This window comes from Mus caroli, chromosome 2 (assembly GCF_900094665.2).
Source record: "Mus caroli chromosome 2, CAROLI_EIJ_v1.1, whole genome shotgun sequence".
NCBI classification, from domain to species: domain Eukaryota; kingdom Metazoa; phylum Chordata; class Mammalia; order Rodentia; family Muridae; genus Mus; species Mus caroli.
In genome coordinates, this window is record NC_034571.1 from 150375339 (window position 1) to 150393467 (window position 18129).

At 39.4% G+C, this 18129-nt stretch overlaps 1 protein-coding gene across 9 annotated transcripts in view; it reads left to right on the forward strand.

The window, feature by feature from the left end:
* Window positions 1-18129, forward strand: part of Ralgapb (Ral GTPase activating protein non-catalytic beta subunit) — an 89034-nt gene that overhangs the window by 9317 nt on the left and 61588 nt on the right. For all 9 annotated transcript variants that reach the window (XM_029470700.1, XM_021182613.2, XM_029470696.1 and 6 more), the window contains 8 exons: window positions 656-871; window positions 6181-6383; window positions 10265-10428; window positions 12582-12768; window positions 15206-15337; window positions 16249-16427; window positions 16756-16904; window positions 17013-17229. In XM_029470700.1, the coding sequence (XP_029326560.1) occupies window positions 686-871; window positions 6181-6383; window positions 10265-10428; window positions 12582-12768; window positions 15206-15337; window positions 16249-16427; window positions 16756-16904; window positions 17013-17229 (1417 nt within the window). In that variant the 5' untranslated portion in view covers window positions 656-685. The remainder of the gene's footprint in view (window positions 1-655; window positions 872-6180; window positions 6384-10264; window positions 10429-12581; window positions 12769-15205; window positions 15338-16248; window positions 16428-16755; window positions 16905-17012; window positions 17230-18129) is intronic.

Genomic DNA, 18129 nt, shown 5'->3' on the forward strand with positions numbered 1-18129 from the left:
TCAGACAAAGGGTAAGTGAAAGAGTGAAAGCTCTCTCTCTCTCTCTCTCTCTCTCTCTCGTGTTTTCTTTCCAGTACTGGTATTTGCATCTAAGGCCTTGAGGCATGCTAGGCAGGTATTCTATCGCTGATGTATATTCTCAGACTATTTGTATTTAAAAAATGTTGTTTTGAGACAAGTCTTGCTAAATTGCATAGACTGGCTTTGAATCTACTCAGAAGCAGTAGTGTAGTGTAGGTGCTCATCCAACTACTTCTTGGGCTAGCTTGTCACCTCATCTCCCAAGGAAGCTTTTAGATAGCTCAGAACATTAAGATACATTTTAAAAATTACTTTTATTTTTAATTATGCACGTGTGTGGGGAGTATATACCTAGGAGTGCTAGTGTTTTTGGAGGCCACCAGAGGACATTAGATTCCCTGAAATGGAGTTAGAGGAAGTAAACCACTGGCTGAAAGTGCTGAGGATTGAACTCTGGCCCTCTGGAATAGTAGCAAGCATCTGAGTCCCTCTAGTTATTTATTATCATTATTATTATTATTATTATTATTTTTTGTGAAACAACATGTTATTTAATTATGCTGCTGTTTATACATCTTTTTCTTATATTAGCAATAAACATAATTTGACATGCATAACTGTTTTGTCTTTTCAGGTGCCATTTGGATAGTACTTTAGTGGCACAATGTACTCTGAGTGGCGGTCACTGCATTTGGTGATTCAGAATGATCAAGGCCATACCAGTGTGCTACACAGCTATCCAGAGAGTGTTGGGCGAGAGGTGGCGAATGCAGTGGTCCGTCCTCTTGGGCAGGCATTAGGTACTTCTTCAGTGGCTGGTAGTGAGAGTTTATTAAAAACTGACAAAGAAGTAAGTGTTTCTTCATTTTATTCTATTGTGTAAAAGTATGCATTGATTACTAAAAAACTTATTTAGTGTTGACTTTTAAAAAATAATAAAAATAGTTTTATTACTTTTAATTTTGTATCTGTATGTAGTCTTGAGTGTGAGTGTGTATACACGAGTGCAGATGCTTATGAAAGCCAGGGTTGCTGGATTCCTCTGCAACTGGAGTTAGCAGCAGTTGTGATCCGCCTGGCATGGTGGATGGGAATCAAACTTGGGTCCTCTGCAGGAACACTGCATTGTTACAGTGTGGACTTTTTAATGGATTGCTGCCCAATGTAGTGAAAGTTCTCTGTTTTTATCTCATTTGGATTCTTAGCTGGGACTTGGGCCTATGGGAGATAAAAAGAAAGGGTTGTGCCTTTTTTTGCTGCTGAGACTTCGCACTGGCCCCCTTCATGTGAGCCGAGTGGTTAAGACAGAGAATCAAGTGTCAGACCCTTAAGTGCTAGGCTCAGTTTTCAGATCTCCATTTCTGTTTCTGTTTGGAAGTCCCTGTCTTAGTTAGGAATACTATTGTTGTGATGAAACACTATGACCAAAAGCAACCTGAGGAGGGAAGAGATTATCTAGCTTGCAGAGTCCATTGAGGAAAACCAAGGCAGGAACTCAAACAGTGCAGGAACCTGGAGGCAGGAGCTGATGCAGAGGCCATGGAGGGGTGCTGCTTACTGGCTTTCTTATAGATCCCAGGACCACCAGCCTAAGGTGGCACCACCTACAGTGAGTTGGGCCCTCCCCCATCAGTAATTAAGAAACATTTTCAATTGAGGTTACCTTCTTGAAGATGACTATACCTTGTTTCAAGCTGACAAAAGTAGCTAGCATTGTCCCCTTCCTTGCTTATATGTAGACACTCACTGAAAGCCTCACTTATGTCGGATTTTCCATGCTACATGTATGTGCTGAGCTTGAGCTCTCCTGTGTCCCTCACTCTGACGATTATTGAGCCTAGTTTCCAGATTTAAGGGTGATGCAGAACAACTATGCCCTTCTGGTTGTAAGGTGGGGTAGTTGGAATTGAGTTTGGAATTGCTGTTCCTAAACTTGCTGTTTAAAGGCTTCCTGGAATAACTTGGTTTGGAACTGGTTTTCTGTTCATGGGGTCAGGGCAGTAAGCTGACATAAAACCCCAGTCGGAAGTTGTAAAGGAACCCTGAGAATGGCATGATTCTATGTAGGTTTAGAACTCTGTCCCCTTTGTTTAGGAAAGTTCATGCAGGCTTTTTAGGCCTATTCTCAAACCCTGTCCTTTTTTGGTAGCAGGGTTTCACTGTATCCCTGGTTGGCCTTGAATTCATTTTGTAGACCAGATTGGGCTCGAGTTTAGATCCACTTGCTTCTGCCTCCCAAGTGCTTGGATTATAGGCTGTTGCCTTTGCCCTGGACATCTCTATCTGCTCTTGGGGGTTGGGGTGAGTTGGTGCAGTGTCAATGACACAGGCTCCGGGAACAGGGAGAAATGCTGCAGCTCATCTGAGCACTGCTGCAAGCTCCTTCAATACCCTCCACTCACGCCCCCATTCGTTCCAAGAAAGCATCTATTCTAAACAGAAGTTCCCGATTGGATGCCATTATTTGCACCAGCAATCCCTTGCTCTCTCAGGCAGTCCTCAGTTAAGTCCTCCTGCAGGAATGCTGGTGTCACAGGCAGTCCTCAGTTAGGTCCTCCTGCAGGAGATGCTTCTGCAGCTGCATGACCCCCAGCATTTATATAGAGTCAGCCTTGCTGTTCTTGCTACAATAGGAGTGCCTTACTTTATTATAATTATAATTATTACTATAGTTATTAAAGATAAGGTCTTATTCTTTAGATCAGATTGACCTAGAACTCACTCTGTAACCAGAGTAGTCTCAAATTTGCAGTCATTCTCCTGTCTCAGTCCTTCAAGTATTGGGATTACAGGAATAAGCCACCATGCCTAGCTCTTCTTATTTTGATCATTCATGATGTTTCAGACTTCCCAGGTGCTAAAGCAGAGAGATCTCAAGTTCAAGGCAGTTTGTTTATCCTCCCTTGCTCAAGGATTGCTAAAGGTTGAAGTCCTTCAGTCTTTGTAGTTTTCTCATTAAAGGGCCTGCAAAAGCCCTGATCCCCTCTCTGGCTTTAGTTGTGATCCTTGCTGCCTTTTCCTGAGATGAGATGGCATGTAGATAGATAGAAAGTGACCTAGTATAGCCCTTAGTTATTGTCTTTACTGCCCTCAGAAGATTATGGAAAGATACTTGGTTTCAAGTTTTATTTATTATTGTTTATGTTGGAGGTTGGGGACAGGGAGGCATGTGTGCCATTTTGCACATTAAGAGTTTAGAGGACAAGTTTTGAAAATCAGGTCTTTTCTTCTACTTCTGGTCCTTAGAATCCACCTCAGGCTATCAGATATGTGCAGCAAATGGTTTTACCCTGAGTCATCAAGGGTTTTTCCCTTTAGAACAGTTGAACTACTATGACATTATCCCAAACATCACTTGTCTTTTTTCTTTCAACTAATAATTAGGGATCTAGGGCTCTTTTTAAGATTTCTTTTTTGACCTGGGGAGATGGCTATATAGCTCAGGCTGCCTTGAACTTGAGGTCTTAGTTGGTAAAGTGCTTGCTGTGCAATCTAGCTTTAATTTACCCTGGTCTACATAGAAAGTTCTAGGACAGCTAGGACTACATAGTGGAACCCATGCAAAAACAGAAACAAAACCAAAAAACAAACAAACAAAAATCGCCAAAACCCACCAAAAAATCCAAAACAGTATAGTGGCATGTACTTTATTATCATCCCAGCACTGGGGATAGAGACAGGAGGATCTCAGGGCTTATAGCCAGTGTAGCCTAAATGCAAGCCCCAGGTCAGTGACACAACTGTCTCAACAAGCAAGGGGTACAGTACCTGAGCAGTGACACCTGAGGTAGACTCTGGTATCTACACTCAGGCACAGGCACATGCATGTAACCCACAAGCATATGAACACATTCATACTCTGTTTTCTTGTGTGGTTTAACATTCAACACCCCCTGCTCTGAATATGTCACAGTTTCACTGTGGTTACAGTTTTATTGAGCATTTGTTGCTGCTAGCCATAAATGTCCTACCTTTAGCCTTTGTAATTGTTTTTGAGCATTCCCAGGCTTAGGCAAGAGAATCCAGAGTGTCAGGATAGCCAGGGCTATCTAACGAGACCCTTTCCCAATTCCACCTATCCTCTACCCCCAAAATTCAATATAGGTATTTATTTTGTCAGATTCAAGTTTTTAAAGTATTTTTGAATCCTAAATTATATTTAACAAACTGACAATTCTTTTTGTCCATGTTGTTTACAGATAATTGCCCATTGTTTTCATTGTTGTTGTTGTTATTATTATTATTATTATTTTGAGATAGGATCTTTCTGTTTAGTTCAGGCTGTCTTGGGCTCACTGTGTAGCTTAGGCTTCCTTGAACTTGAGATCCCCCTGCCTTAGCACCTGGGAGTGCTGGCAACATCAACCATGTTTGGCCTCAATAAAAGTTTTGGCAAGGTAGGTGTGGTATAGTTCAGCAGTAGAGTGCTTCCCTGTTGTGCTTAGCGCTCTGGGTTTAATCCCTAGCATCACCAAACAGCAGCAGCAACAACAACATGAAGTTGATATGGCCTTTGATAAGCCAGTGGCACCCTTTCCCCAAATACTTTCAGAACCTTCATTCTGTTATTGTTCTGTGTGGTATTTGGGCCACTTATAAATCCGGCCATTCTACATCCTGCAGGCAGTTATGTCTTCATCCTTGTCCATAAGGATTTCTTGCCACATTTCCTGTTAGAGATAAAATACCCTGATGCCAGGAACACCTGTTAATGGCTTAGTGACTTGAGAAACCAGGTTCATGTTTCTCATTGGTTTCATGAACCTATGGTGGGCTGAATTATTTAAATATGCTGTTTTATTTTTTGATGTATGAAATGAGGACAGTTTACCTGTTACCTAGGGTTGCAGTGATGGTGACTTTTATGAAGGTCCTTTTTAAACTGTAGTGACTGTACAGTTGTCAGCTCTTCTCATAATGAGCTGGTTAGTAAAGCTTGACTGGCTTGACTTGGTCTATTTGAGCAGCCTGGTCCTCAGTGCTCACATATCCTCTTTTATTAAATGTTTACTGATCATCTGCTTAGTATTTGTCCAGAATTTTATCTGGAATTCACTTAAACATTCTAGGCTTTGATGTCTGTAGACTTTAGTTTTACTTTTCTTTTCCAAGTTGGGAGATTTTTTTTCTTCCTTTCTCTTAGTATCTTAATTTCTTTGTTTGCTTGCTTGTTTGTTTGTTTGGGTTTTCAAGACAGGGTTTCTCTGTATAGCCCTGGCTGTCCTGGAACTCACTCTGTGGACCAGGGTGGCCTCAAACTCAGAAATCTGCCTGCCTCTGCCTCCCGAGTGCTGGGATTAAAGGCGTGCACCACCACGCCCAGCTAGTATCTTATTTCTTATAGCACTTAGTATGTGTTTCAGGTGGTCAGATGCTATGACTAGATGCCTAGTTAAGACCATATCCATGCGGTCCTTCTTCATCTCTGTAAGTTCTCACCTGTTCATTCTAGTGTTGTAGGTTGTTTTGCTTTGTTTTGTTTTGTTTTTATGACAGAGAAAACAAGTTGTATAATAAGTTGAATGATTCATCTTCCTTTCTGTCATTTGTTCCTGTTGCATAATCTGAGGATGGAATATAATTGGAATGATTTCTTAAGTGATACATATTTACATATGCAAATTGGGTAGAATAAAAATACTATTTTTTCTTATTTTAAAGATATATTTATTTTATATTCTTTATGTGTATGGGTATTTTGTCTGTTTGTACATTTATACACTAGAAGAGAACGTTAGATCCCATGGGACCATAGTTATAGATGGTTGTGAGCCACCATGTGGGTGCTGGGAATTGAATTCAGGACTTCCTTAACCACTGAGCCATTCCTCCAGCCCCTGCATTTTCTATTTTTATATTTCTAGTGTCTACAGAAAATTGAAAGGATCATTTTATATAGTGAATGGTAATGATATCAAAAGGGTAAAACATACAAGGGCTTAATATTTAAAAATAACAAATTTAATTTCTCCTGAAATTTGCTTGACAAATCCAACATATGTCTACAACATGGAAAATATATGTCTAGATTCAATTTGATGTATATGTTGAGATGACTGTATCTTCAATTCTGGGCACTAGAAGATGTTGAATTTTAAATTAATCTAGTGAGATACAGATAAAGATCTATAATCTTTGTGAATATTTTCTTTTGCCTAGGTAAAATGGACCATGGAAGTAATTTGCTATGGACTGACCCTTCCATTAGATGGAGAGACTGTAAAATATTGTGTTGATGTATATACAGATTGGATTATGGCTTTGGTGTTGCCAAAAGATTCTATTCCATTACCCATTATTAAAGAACCTAATCTATATGTTCAAAGTATATTAAAACATTTACAAAATCTTTTTGTACCAAGGTAAGTTGGACCTAACTATCTGGTCATTATCAAGATCATAAACAAGTCACATGTATAATGTTACTTTATTAAATATAAAAGCTGTTATTGTTAGTCCTTTGAATTACTCATTCACTTATGGATTCTATAAATATGAATAAAACAGATAGGCTTACAGGGTCATGTAACGTTTCAAAGAGGTTTTTCTTTGTTGTTTTGAGGTGGCTTCTCACTGCATAGCCAGACTGGCCATGAACTTGCTGTGTAATGTTGATCTAAACTCACAATCCTCCTGCCTTAGCCTTTTGAGTTCTGAGATTACTGGTGTGTTCTACCACTCTTGGATTTAGCACAAGTTTTTAAATAGATGTATCTTTATTTTAAATGCTTTTGGCCTTGTTTCTGAGATGTTGGATATTAAAATTTGGTGATGGTGACATATTTCTTTCCCTCTTTAAACATTTTTGGGGGTGGGGCTGGCAAGATGGCTCAGTGGGTAAAGGTGCTAACCCCTAAGCCCAGTGACCAGAGTTTGATCTTTGGGACCCGTATGCTGGAAGCAGGCGGAAACACCCACAAGGACATATGCACGTGCACCAATTCAGTGTTTTAAAAATCACTCAACTTGTGCATATTTTTGTATATCATAATTCTTGTCTCTGCTTACACCAAAGGCAACTGTTCTTACCTTAAAATAATCTTGTGGTGTATGAAGGAGTAGAATTAAGCAAACAGGCCAGGCATGGAGGCTATATTTATAATCCCACTACTTTAGAGGGGGAGTCAATATGGGGAGTTGAAGACAGTCTTGTCTACAGGAGGAGTTGAAGCTTAACCTGAGCTACATCATGAGACCCTGTCTTAAAGAGCCAAAAAAGACCAGTGAGATGGCTCAGTGGGTAAAGGTGCATGCCACCAAGCCTGGTGTATTGCTGAAAAAAGTAATGGCATTTGAATAAGTTGTGCTTTTGTTTTTACTTTTGTTTCTTGAAAAGTGTGACTATATTTAAGTGTTTTGCTATTTGATAATTAGCTTGTTCCTCAAAAGTGGGGTGTGTTTGTGTGTGTGTGTGTGTGTGTGTTTTTCTGTGTGTGTATGTATATGTATGTAGAGATCAGTGGATTCTGAAAGACATTGATTCAAGTATTAGGGCTCCTTCCCCCTGTGATGCTATATAAAGATTCGGTGAATGTTTTCAATGCTGAATATTGGGACTTCTGATTTAATCTTCTATTACTGCAAGTTTCTGTTTAAAAATTTTAGCTAGTTCATCAAATTGTCATCAGAGCTTACTTAATTGTTTTTATATAAACTGATTCTCAAAGTGGAGGAAACTGCCTTTACCTTTTGCTAGAGATTAAGTTAATATGATTTCCTCTTTTGCCTATTAAATTAGTTTGATTTTTTTCATAATTGAATGAAGAATATGTTATCTGTTGAAATTGATTGGAGTTTTAATTGCTTAGATACATTATAAGAAATGCAGTACCTATTTTTCCTAGTCCTTGTGTATATGTCTCCTAAGCAGAGGTCTACTTTTTTCTTTTTTTCTTTTTTTTTTTTTTTTTTTTTTTTTTAAAAAGCTAGCTATAATGTTTCTCCTCAGATCTGTGGTAGAGTAGGAAGACAGATATTAAATTACAACTACTAAATTAAGAAATAAGAACTTATGAAGGCAACTGGGGAGATAACTCAGCAGTTAAGGGCAGTGGCTGATTTTCCCAGAGGACCTGGGTTTGATTCCTAGCACTCCACATGGCGGCTCACAAGCATCTCTATAACTCGAGTCCACAGTGTATGATGTGGGCAGGGTACATACTTGGTACTTAGGCATACCTGCTGGCAGGGTGCCAACATAAAAATTAAACAAACAAGTAGTGTGTTAACAAAGGCAGGTGTTAGTTAAGTTCTGACTGGTTCACTAGCCCCTGTTAGAAGGTTTTTCTGAAAATTACAGTCACTTTTGAGATTGAGGAAAATCTCTTTTGTTCCGACCTACTCACTTTTTATATAAAGACTATCCCATTTCTTCTAGTTTAGAAACTTGAATCCTGTTCCTGAATTTAGGCTTTCTGAGTGAGGCTAAGGAACCAGGGGAGGATTTGTTTCTTTTCCTTTACACCTGGAAAGAGTGGCCACTGTGGGGAGCATGCCCTGCAACAGCCATCTCAGAAGAATGTCAGCTCAGAGCCGGGGGGGGGGGGTGCTTTTGGTTCTTATTCTGGGCTTATGTAGTCTATGGGTGAATAAGCCTTGAAGGTAGTTCTTTATTTGTTCTTCCTCAGGTAAGGCAGAGCAGACACATGCTTGAACTGTGTGGCATCTTCTGGACTAGCTTCAGCTCTAGATGGATGTGCAATGGACACCCCCCTCCCTGTGTGTGTCTTTGTGATCCATGCACAAGTGTAGGTGTGTCTACATGCAGAGGTCAGAGGAGGAAACTGGGTGTCTTCCTCTGTTGTTCTCTGCCTCACTCACTTGAGACAAGGCTTTTTGCTGAGCTAGAAGTTTGCCATTTCAGCTTAGCTGCCTGGCAAGCAAGCTTTCTTCTTTCTTTCTTTCTTTCTTTCTTTCTTTCTTTCTTTCTTTCTTTCTTTCTTTCTTTCTTTCTTGTTTGTTTTTTTGAGACAGGGTTTCTCTGTGTAGCCCTGGCTGTCCTGGAACTCACTTTGTAGACCAGGCTGGCCTCGAATTCAGAAATCTGCCTGCCTCTGCCTCCCAAGTGCTAGGATTAAATGCGTGTGCCACCACACCTGGCTGCAAGGAAGCTTTCAGGATCCACCTATCTCTACCCCACAATGCTGGGGCTACAGGTACACAGAGCCATGCCCAGTTTTTTATGTGAGTGCTAGGGATTTGAACGTAGGTACTTCTATGTTTGTATAGTGAATGGCCTTATCTATTAAGCCCTTTCTTTGGCCCAGTTCTGACTTCTTTAGGGGACAATTAGTTAGTTGTGTGATTTGTCTGTAACTTTAGGGTAGGGTCCAGCTTTCTGGGTCATGGCCCAGGTCTAAGGAGTGAGCATTCTAGGCATAGATAATTTGCTGACATTACTTGAAGACACTCCAGCTCTTTATATCAGGTCACAATTTATAGAAATTTGATTTTATAATTTATTACCAGTATTGCATTGGGTTTCTCATTGGGAAATATGGAGGTCAGCTCACCAGTCGTTAGAGCTGTTCTTGAAATTCTCAGGTTGGGTATCTTAAAAAGAGAGGCAAGGGCTAGGCCTTGGATCTCTAGCTTTCTCTTCTGCCCCCATTTTATTGAATAGTTTCCTTCTCTTAAGGAGCAAAAATGTCTAAAGAGAATTTTGCAACTGTTGTTTGAGGAGCCCTTGGAGCCGATGTTTATTAGAGCAATAGTAGCAGGCTGGCCTCTCTGAGGAGATGCTGACATGCTTCGTCAATTTTGGATACACCATTGGGCCTCATAACAGAGGTTACCTTTGGGGTGACTGTGAATACTTGAAAACACTCGAAGAATTCTTGTGAATGTGTGTTTCAGAAAATTGAAAAAGAATATAAAGGCTTTTCTGCTCCAGTGTGAAGAACAGAGGTAACTAGGCATGTACTCATCTATCAGGAATTAGTTGACTGTCTGCTATTATGTGCTGGAATATTTCAGAAAGGAAATCCAGAGGTGAAGTTTACATTCTAGCTCTTCTGTCTTCTCACAGAAGATAATTTTTCAGAGAAGAGGTGGATGGAGATCTCAGGGTACTGAACTGAATAATGGGGGGGGGGGTTAGTTGTAAACTGAGGAGGGTTGTGCTGTCCACTGGTGGCTTAGGCAGTGTCACTGGACCACTGTTCTACGTCAGTAAGTTTCCTGTTCTTTGGCTGTTGCTGTCTCTCTTCCAGGACTGTCAGTGATATCTGTCTGTCTTCTTCAGACAGGAACAGGGCTCCAGTCAAATCCGACTATGCTTACAAGTTCTGAGAGCCATTCAGAAACTGGCCCGGGAGTCATCCATCATGGCTCGAGAAACCTGGGAAGTCTTACTGTTGTTTCTTCTGCAAATTAATGACATACTTCTGGCCCCACCAACTGTTCAAGGTTTGTTAATGAATTTTACCCATATAATTCTAAGCTCCAACATAATTTACATTTAAACTTAGTGAATGATAGTCTTTGGAAATTTCAAATTTGATAAGAATGTTGACAAACAATTTTTTGGTTGGAAAGATACAACATGGGTTGGGGGTGGTGACACCGTCCTTAATCCCAGAGTTCAGGAGACAGAGCCAAGCAGATTTCTAAGTTCAAGACCTGCCTGGTCTACAGAGTGAGTTCCAGGCCAGCTAGGGTGACTCTTTTTAAGACTCTGCCTTAAAAAGAGGTGGGGGATGGCGTGTTTGGAGTGTTTGTGTGTCTAAGTTATTTGACCTTTGGTGATTATTTTGCTAATGTAGAAAAATGTAACTGCAAGTTTTTCCACCTGTGCCCCGTTCCCAAATAATGACTTGGAGGCTTATTTATTTATGAATAAATCCTTAGGCCATAAGCTTTGGCTTGTTCCCTAACTAGCTTATAACTTATTAAACCATTTATATTCTATATCTGTTACAAGGCTTGTTACCTCTCCCCAGTTTCATGCTCAGAGTCTGGGTGATAAATCTCCCTTGCTTGACTATCTCAGAGTTTCTCTCTCTCCAGTTGTCTAATCCTGCCTCAGCTCATTGGCCATTAGCTTTTTATTGATAGGTGATGCTTCCACACAGTGCAAAAGAGTTTATCCCCACAGAAAAAGACTTGTAACTAAGCATGTTGGAGAAGGATAGGAACAATAGTTTGTTTTGTGCAGTATAGTATAGAGCCTGTCTAAGAAACAGCAAATGCTAAATTAGAGTCTGTGGATAATGTATTGGAAGGCAAAGTTGTTATCAAAGTAGAGTCTTAAAACTGGAAAGTGATGATAGTGAGATATCTTGTTCTTGGAAACGACCCAGGGCCTTGCCCCTGGTAGGCAAACACTTAACCACTGAGACTGAGCTCCGCCTCCAGCCCAGAAAACATCTTGTTTGGCAAATAAAACCTCCAAAGCCTTAAGGTGTTTGATTTGGAAGTATGACATTCATTAGCAACCCATGAAAAGCCTCTACTTTTATACAGTTTTGCAGTGTATTTCAGAAACCCAGCTTTGTACATTAAAGCAGAATACACATAAAGTAAGTTGGTAGTTGAGTTTCAGGGTCTGTTCTTCTCTGTGTATTCTAGCATGCTTATGTTGTCAGATAGATACAGTAACCAAGGAATGTTTAGAAGGAATCATGGAATTGAAATGTGGAAAAGGACCCTATGATAGGAGTACAGTCTGATACTGATAGTAGCTTGCCAGTCAAAGCACTGATTCATTGGCTCTCTGCTATTGGTTCCCCACCCTACACTAGTGACTGACCTCAGCAGTTGGACTCAGGCATCTTGCCCCCTCCTTGGGCTCTTTATTATTGGAACTCTGATTTTGCTTGTTTGTACATTCCAGTTACTTTACCTTCTAGTCCTAACTATTTTCTTGAGCTGTGCATGTCCACTGCCTCTTCTGGTTTCAGGACTTTGACTAGAAGGACAGATCTGCCTTTTGTTTAAGGTTTGGTCTTACCTGGTACTAGTGCTTAGCTTACTCTTTGGTTTTTTTCCACTGAAGGGCAGCTTTAAGCACCTGGGGCATTTTGTTGCAGACTTGGAGTCAGGAAGACCTTGATAATTGATCTGAGTTCTTTTTTATTGGCTAAGTGGAGTGGAAACATTCTGGCATTGGAAGTTCAGGGTTACCCTTCACTACATAGTTCCAGGTTAACTTGAGTTACATGACAGGACCGTGTCTTTAAACAGAAACCTAATAGGTATTCACAAATACCTGTCCTGTAGAGATAAATGAGAGGATTATGTGAGGTCATGTGTCAACTGCTTGGTACAGAAGGTGATGTATAGTGGTCACTCATTGTTGCCATCCATCTCTTTCTTTCTGTTTGTCCTTAGCTAGAACTCTACTAAAAACTAGCCGGGCAGTTTGAAAATTCCCAAAAAGTGATTCATTGATGTTCTCTATGATTCCTTCATAGGTACTTCCTCCTAAACATCTCAATTTAGTTATTTGAAAAATTGTTACTGTTACAACTATTTAATTTTTGATTATTTTCCAATATAATGAGTGAAAGACTCCACTTTAAAAATAAGTATGCCAAAGATATGTTTCTTTTCATTGCCAGGTGGCATTGCTGAGAATCTAGCAGAGAAGCTGATTGGTGTTCTCTTTGAAGTTTGGTTACTAGCTTGCACCCGGTGCTTCCCAACACCTCCTTATTGGAAGACAGCCAAGGAGATGGTGGCTAACTGGAGGCACCACCCTGCAGTGGTGGAGCAGTGGAGCAAGGTTATCTGTGCACTGACCTCCAGGTAAGTCATTGTCTTCCTCATCCACCTGACTGGGGCACCTCTTTTCTGGGTCTGTCTTTATGGGGTTCATGGAATATATTTTGAAAAGTCTGGATCCATCACTATGGATTTTAAACTGTACCAGTTTAAAAGGAGTAAAGTCAGGGAGCTGCCTCATGGTAGAGGTTCTGGCTATGCAAGCCTGACAACCTGAGTTTAATCCCCAGAACTCATGTAAAGGCAAAAGGAGAGTTATCCTCCGACCTCTACATGCATGTTATGTCGTAATGATGGCTAAAGAACTGTGTCTTCTTTTAATTAGTTTTGATTACAAAAGCCATATGTGCTAATAATATCAAAATTGGAAAATGTAGAGTAACATCTCATCATTTAAAAATGATTTTCAATGTACTTCTCATTTAGTTCCCTCTTATTAAATACAAAACAAGTTTGGGATAGGATTGTTTACCTGTGTTTTTGTTTGATGTCATTCATAATTTAATAATTTCTATTTTGATAAAAATATACTTAGAAATTTTGTTGAAGGAATACTTTATATAGTTTTTTATATATTTTGATTGTTTTATTAAAATAAGATCCCTAGATACAGAGTAATTGAGTCAAATGGCTTTGAAAAGTCCCAACACGTGTAGACTATTACTGTTATGTAAATAAGTTGTTGAATTCAGTTAGCTTTTATGGTATATCATAAAATGTACTATATTCTAACTGAACTTTATGTAAAGTTGTTATAAATTATACCTTAGTTTTATTGAAGGATTTACAGTGGTACCACTTTTTTTATTTTTATTTTTAAATTTTTAAATTTTTTTTTCGGTTTTTCGAGATAGGGTTTCTCTGTGTAGCCCTGGCTGTCCTGGAACTCACTGTAGACTAGGCTGGCCTCGAACTCAGAAATCCACCTGCCTCTGTCTCCCAAGTGCTGGGATCAAAGGCGTGCGCCACCATAGCCACTTTTTAAAAAAATAGTAGGAAGCTGGGTGTGGTGGCATACATCTTTAATCCCAGCATTCAGGAGGAAGGAATAGGCAGATCTCTGAGTTTGAGGACAGCCTGGTGAAGATTATTTCCAGTCTGGTTTCAAGGGGAGTTCCATGCCAGCCAGAGCTACATGTTAAGACTGCCTCAAAACAAACATAAAAATTAAAGCCATCCAACCAAACAAAACAGGAAAGAAATAATGTATATGTTACTTTATGTTTAATAATGTAATTATATAGGTATAATAGCAAAATACATAATTTATGACCTGAAGGTTTTATAAATAAGTTAAATAGTTTGAATATTTCACATAAAACTTTAAACTTTAAAAAAAGTCTGAAAATTCCTTGTAGTTTGTTTTTACAAATCAGAGTTTTCATACAGCTTTTTTGCTTAGGTAAGGTGTTGCAATATATTTGATCACATTGTGAACCCTGAGATTGTGTTGTTTACTGGAAAAACACAGTTTTCTTGTTTATAGTTGTGGTATGTCGTAGCCTTAGCACCCACCTTCAGTCCCTTTGGCTGGAATACAGACACGCCCTTAGTATACTCTTTTAATCCATACAATGAAAGTAGTTAGTTTATTAAAGGAAGCATTCATATTTGCAAGTGATGTTTAATTGTGTGGGCAGACAAAGTGATGAATCAGAGAAAGATTTGACAGAATAGGTTATGCCCAGCTATCATGGGAATAGAGAGAATGAAAAGAAAGGCTACTTAAGAGAGAGCAGTTGCAGAGAGAGGAGACAGTTTTACAGGGACGATTTGTATAGAGGCAGGTTGCTGAGACAGAACAAGCTAGTGACAGATGAAGACAGAACAATCCAGAGAATGAGAATGAACCAGAAGATTAGAATATATTGCCAATGTTAGTATGAAGCCAAGTAGAATAATTCAGTGAGAAACTGAGAGAAGTCATATGGAACTAGTCAGCCTGGAGGTGAGTTTTGAGCCAAAACAGCTGAATTGACCATCCCGAGTACAAGAAGGAGTGAGCTTACTCAGCAGTAAGTCTCAGAGGCTGAAAACTTTCTAGGTCTAGATAAAATTGTATGGAGGCTAGAAGCTTCTAGGATTAGGCCTTGGTTAAAAGACTGAGGCAGTAACCCTCAGAGACGACAGAGCAGGAAAATAAAAGTTGCTTTCATGTTAAGGTATGTTTAATCCATTTTCTTATATAACGCTTGGATGTTTGTTTAATTTGTTAATAATGGACTTGGTAGCTGGACGTGGTGGTAAAGACTGTAATATTTGTTAGTCAGGAGGACCAGAAGTTCATAGCCAGCCTCTGCAATTTAGTGAGATCTTGTTTCAAATTAAAAAGTTAAAACAGACTGGGATATGAGTCACTTGCTTGAATGTGTGAGGTCTAGGTTCAGTCCTCAATACCAATTAGAAATAAAACAAGACAAAACCTGAAATGGACTTAGTGGTGAATGGCTTTATTTTCCAGATTGCTCCGCTTTACATATGGTCCTTCATTTCCTCCATTTAAAGTTCCTGATGAAGATGCCAATCTCATCCCTCCAGAAATGGACAATGAGTGTATTGCACAAACATGGTTTCGATTTTTACACATGCTAAGGTATTGTTATTTTATTCACGGCAAGAACCACACTGTGCTTCTGCTGGAATGCAGCATGTGTGCTAAGCACAGTCCACAGGAAAGAGCTGAGTTTGAATAGCATGCATGTCTGCATCGTGCATCTCCTCCTCTCACCTTTCCAGGGTGCTCCAGTTGCCTAAGCTGCTTTTGGCTGCCCTCTCTAGGAACTTGTTCTCTTGCTTGTTACTGCATCTTAGATGATGCTGTCTCTTCCAGGACTTTGTCACGTTCTTTAGGGACTTGAGCTCCTTTCTCTGTCATCAGTCTACTAGCCATTTCATTGGCTCAATAAAATAAAAGTTTTAGAAAAGGAACAGAGGAGGAAAAGGATCCAATGCCCTTTTCTGGTGTGTCTAAAGAGAGTGACAGTGTACTTAAATATATAAAAAAATAAATAAGTCTTTAAAATTGGATCCTAAGAACCACAGTTCTTATATTTGGTAGAGATTGCCTTTTTCTACTTTCCTTTTCCTCCTACCATCAGGAGTAGTCTTAATTCTTAAATTGGATTGTGTACATTTTTTTATTGCTATAAACATTGCTAAGGGTCTGGTGAGATGGCTCAGTGGTTAAGAGCACTGACTGCTCTTCCAAAAGTCCTGAGTTCAAATCCCAGCAACCACATGGTGGCTCACAACCACCCATAATGAGATCTGACGCTCTCTTCTGGTGTGTCTGAAGATAGCTACAGTGTATTTAGATATAGTAATAAATAAATCTTTAGGCTGGAGTGAGCAACCTTCATTCCCAGCAACCACATGATGGCTCACAACCATCAGTACAGCTATAGTGTACTCATATATATAAAATAAATAAATAAATAAATAAATAAATAATTCTTTAAAAAATAATCTCTAATTATATAATTAATTCTTTTTCCTTTTCAATAGTAATCCTGTGGATCTGAGTAACCCAACTGTTATAAGCTCAACTCCCAAGTTTCAAGAACAGTTCCTGAATGTGAGCGGGATGCCACAGGAGCTGAGCCAGTACCCCTGCCTTAAACATCTGCCTCAGATATTCTTTCGTGCCATGCGTGGAATCAGCTGTCTGGTGGATGCATTCTTAGGTGAATTTTGTGTATGTTTCTTAGATGTTTGAAGAGTTGTGGGTAGATATTCTATAATTTAATGTTGTATCCTCATAGGGAAGCCAGAGAAAGAGGAACAGACTTGGTGGCAAATAATGACCTAGGAAAAATTATGTTCAGCAAATTGTGATAGCTAGAATGCTATTGTCTTTCTGTAAATCAAACAACAATACTAAGGAAAAGACATAGCCATTTCTTCTGGGTTTCTATCCTACTGAAATAGGTTCTGTTACTTAGGAAGAAAGGCTAAATGGACCATGGGGCAGCTCTGTTTTTCTTAAAACAAAAACAAACTTTTTTTTTTAAGGCATTTCTCGACCTCGATCAGACAGTGCTCCCCCAACACCCGTGAATAGATTAAGTATGCCCCAGAGTGCTGCTGTGAACACCACACCACCACATAACCGGAGGCACCGGGCTGTTACTGTGAACAAGGCCACAATGAAGACGAGTACAGTAAGAACGTTGAGCCTTGTTGTTTTGCTATATGGAGGGTAAGTCCTACAGCCTTAACTTTCTCCAACTTTTCACGTCTGTGGACACTTACTTGTATTCTTCTGGTAGGTTACTACTGCTCACACCTCAAAAGTTCAGCACCAGGCATCCTCCACCTCTCCTCTGTCCAGTCCAAATCAGACTAGTTCAGAACCCAGGCCGCTGCCTGCCCCCCGAAGACCAAAGGTTAACAGCATCTTGAATCTCTTTGGATCGTGGTTATTTGATGCAGCATTTGTTCACTGTAAACTCCATAATGGAATAAACAGAGACAACAGCATGACTGGTAAATATGCCCAGAAACATGTAGTCATTATCCCCTTTCTGTTTCTTTCTTTTTAGTCTTTCCTACCTGCAAGATTAATAGAGATCTTGAAAAGCACCCTGTTTCTAACCAGGCAATATGCTGTGCTTAACCCCTTCCAGCTGAACCAATAGAATCATGTGAAGCTTTCTTATCTATCCTTTTTAATGTGTATTTTATGAAGCTTAGCTTTTGTCTGGTTTTATTAGTGACACTTAAGGTTAGCTACTTTCTGTCAAATCAAATTCCATTTTGTAGGTGACCTGGAAATTCTCTTTATGTCAGCCAGGATGATAATAGGTATATGAATAGTTAAAGATTTTGAGTGAAAATTCACTCATTGAAATGTTTTCTTAGATTTTTCGCAGCCATTAAATCATCAGTACATTTAAATATCAGAAATTTTCTGTTTGCTTCATGGTAACATCTCAGGTTTTAGTCTAGAGAAAATATGATCTGCTCTGTAACTTTGTAAGATTTGCTGAGCATTGCAAGCCAACCCCAGTATCTTTATTAGACTTTACTATAGAATGGAATTGTCTAAATGAAATTGGATTTGTCGTCTTACCAGTATGCATGATGCAAGTGCCAGGTGGATGGTGAGGTAGTGCAGAATGTTGTGACTGGTTATCATCTGTCTTGCACAGTTGAATAATAATAGTGGTTGGCATTTATTGAGTGCTGTTAGTATGTGCCAGGTATCATGTTTATGTATTAATGAGTGTGTTAGTTGTTTTCTGCAAAGTACTTTTCTACAGGCATTGTCTGATAGTATTACTTTCTGACAGTATTATTTTCCAAGAAGAGTGTTGATCCAGGGATAAAGTTAACAATGTTCACAAGGGACTCTTTTTCTCAGACACTCATTCACAGCTGGGTGTA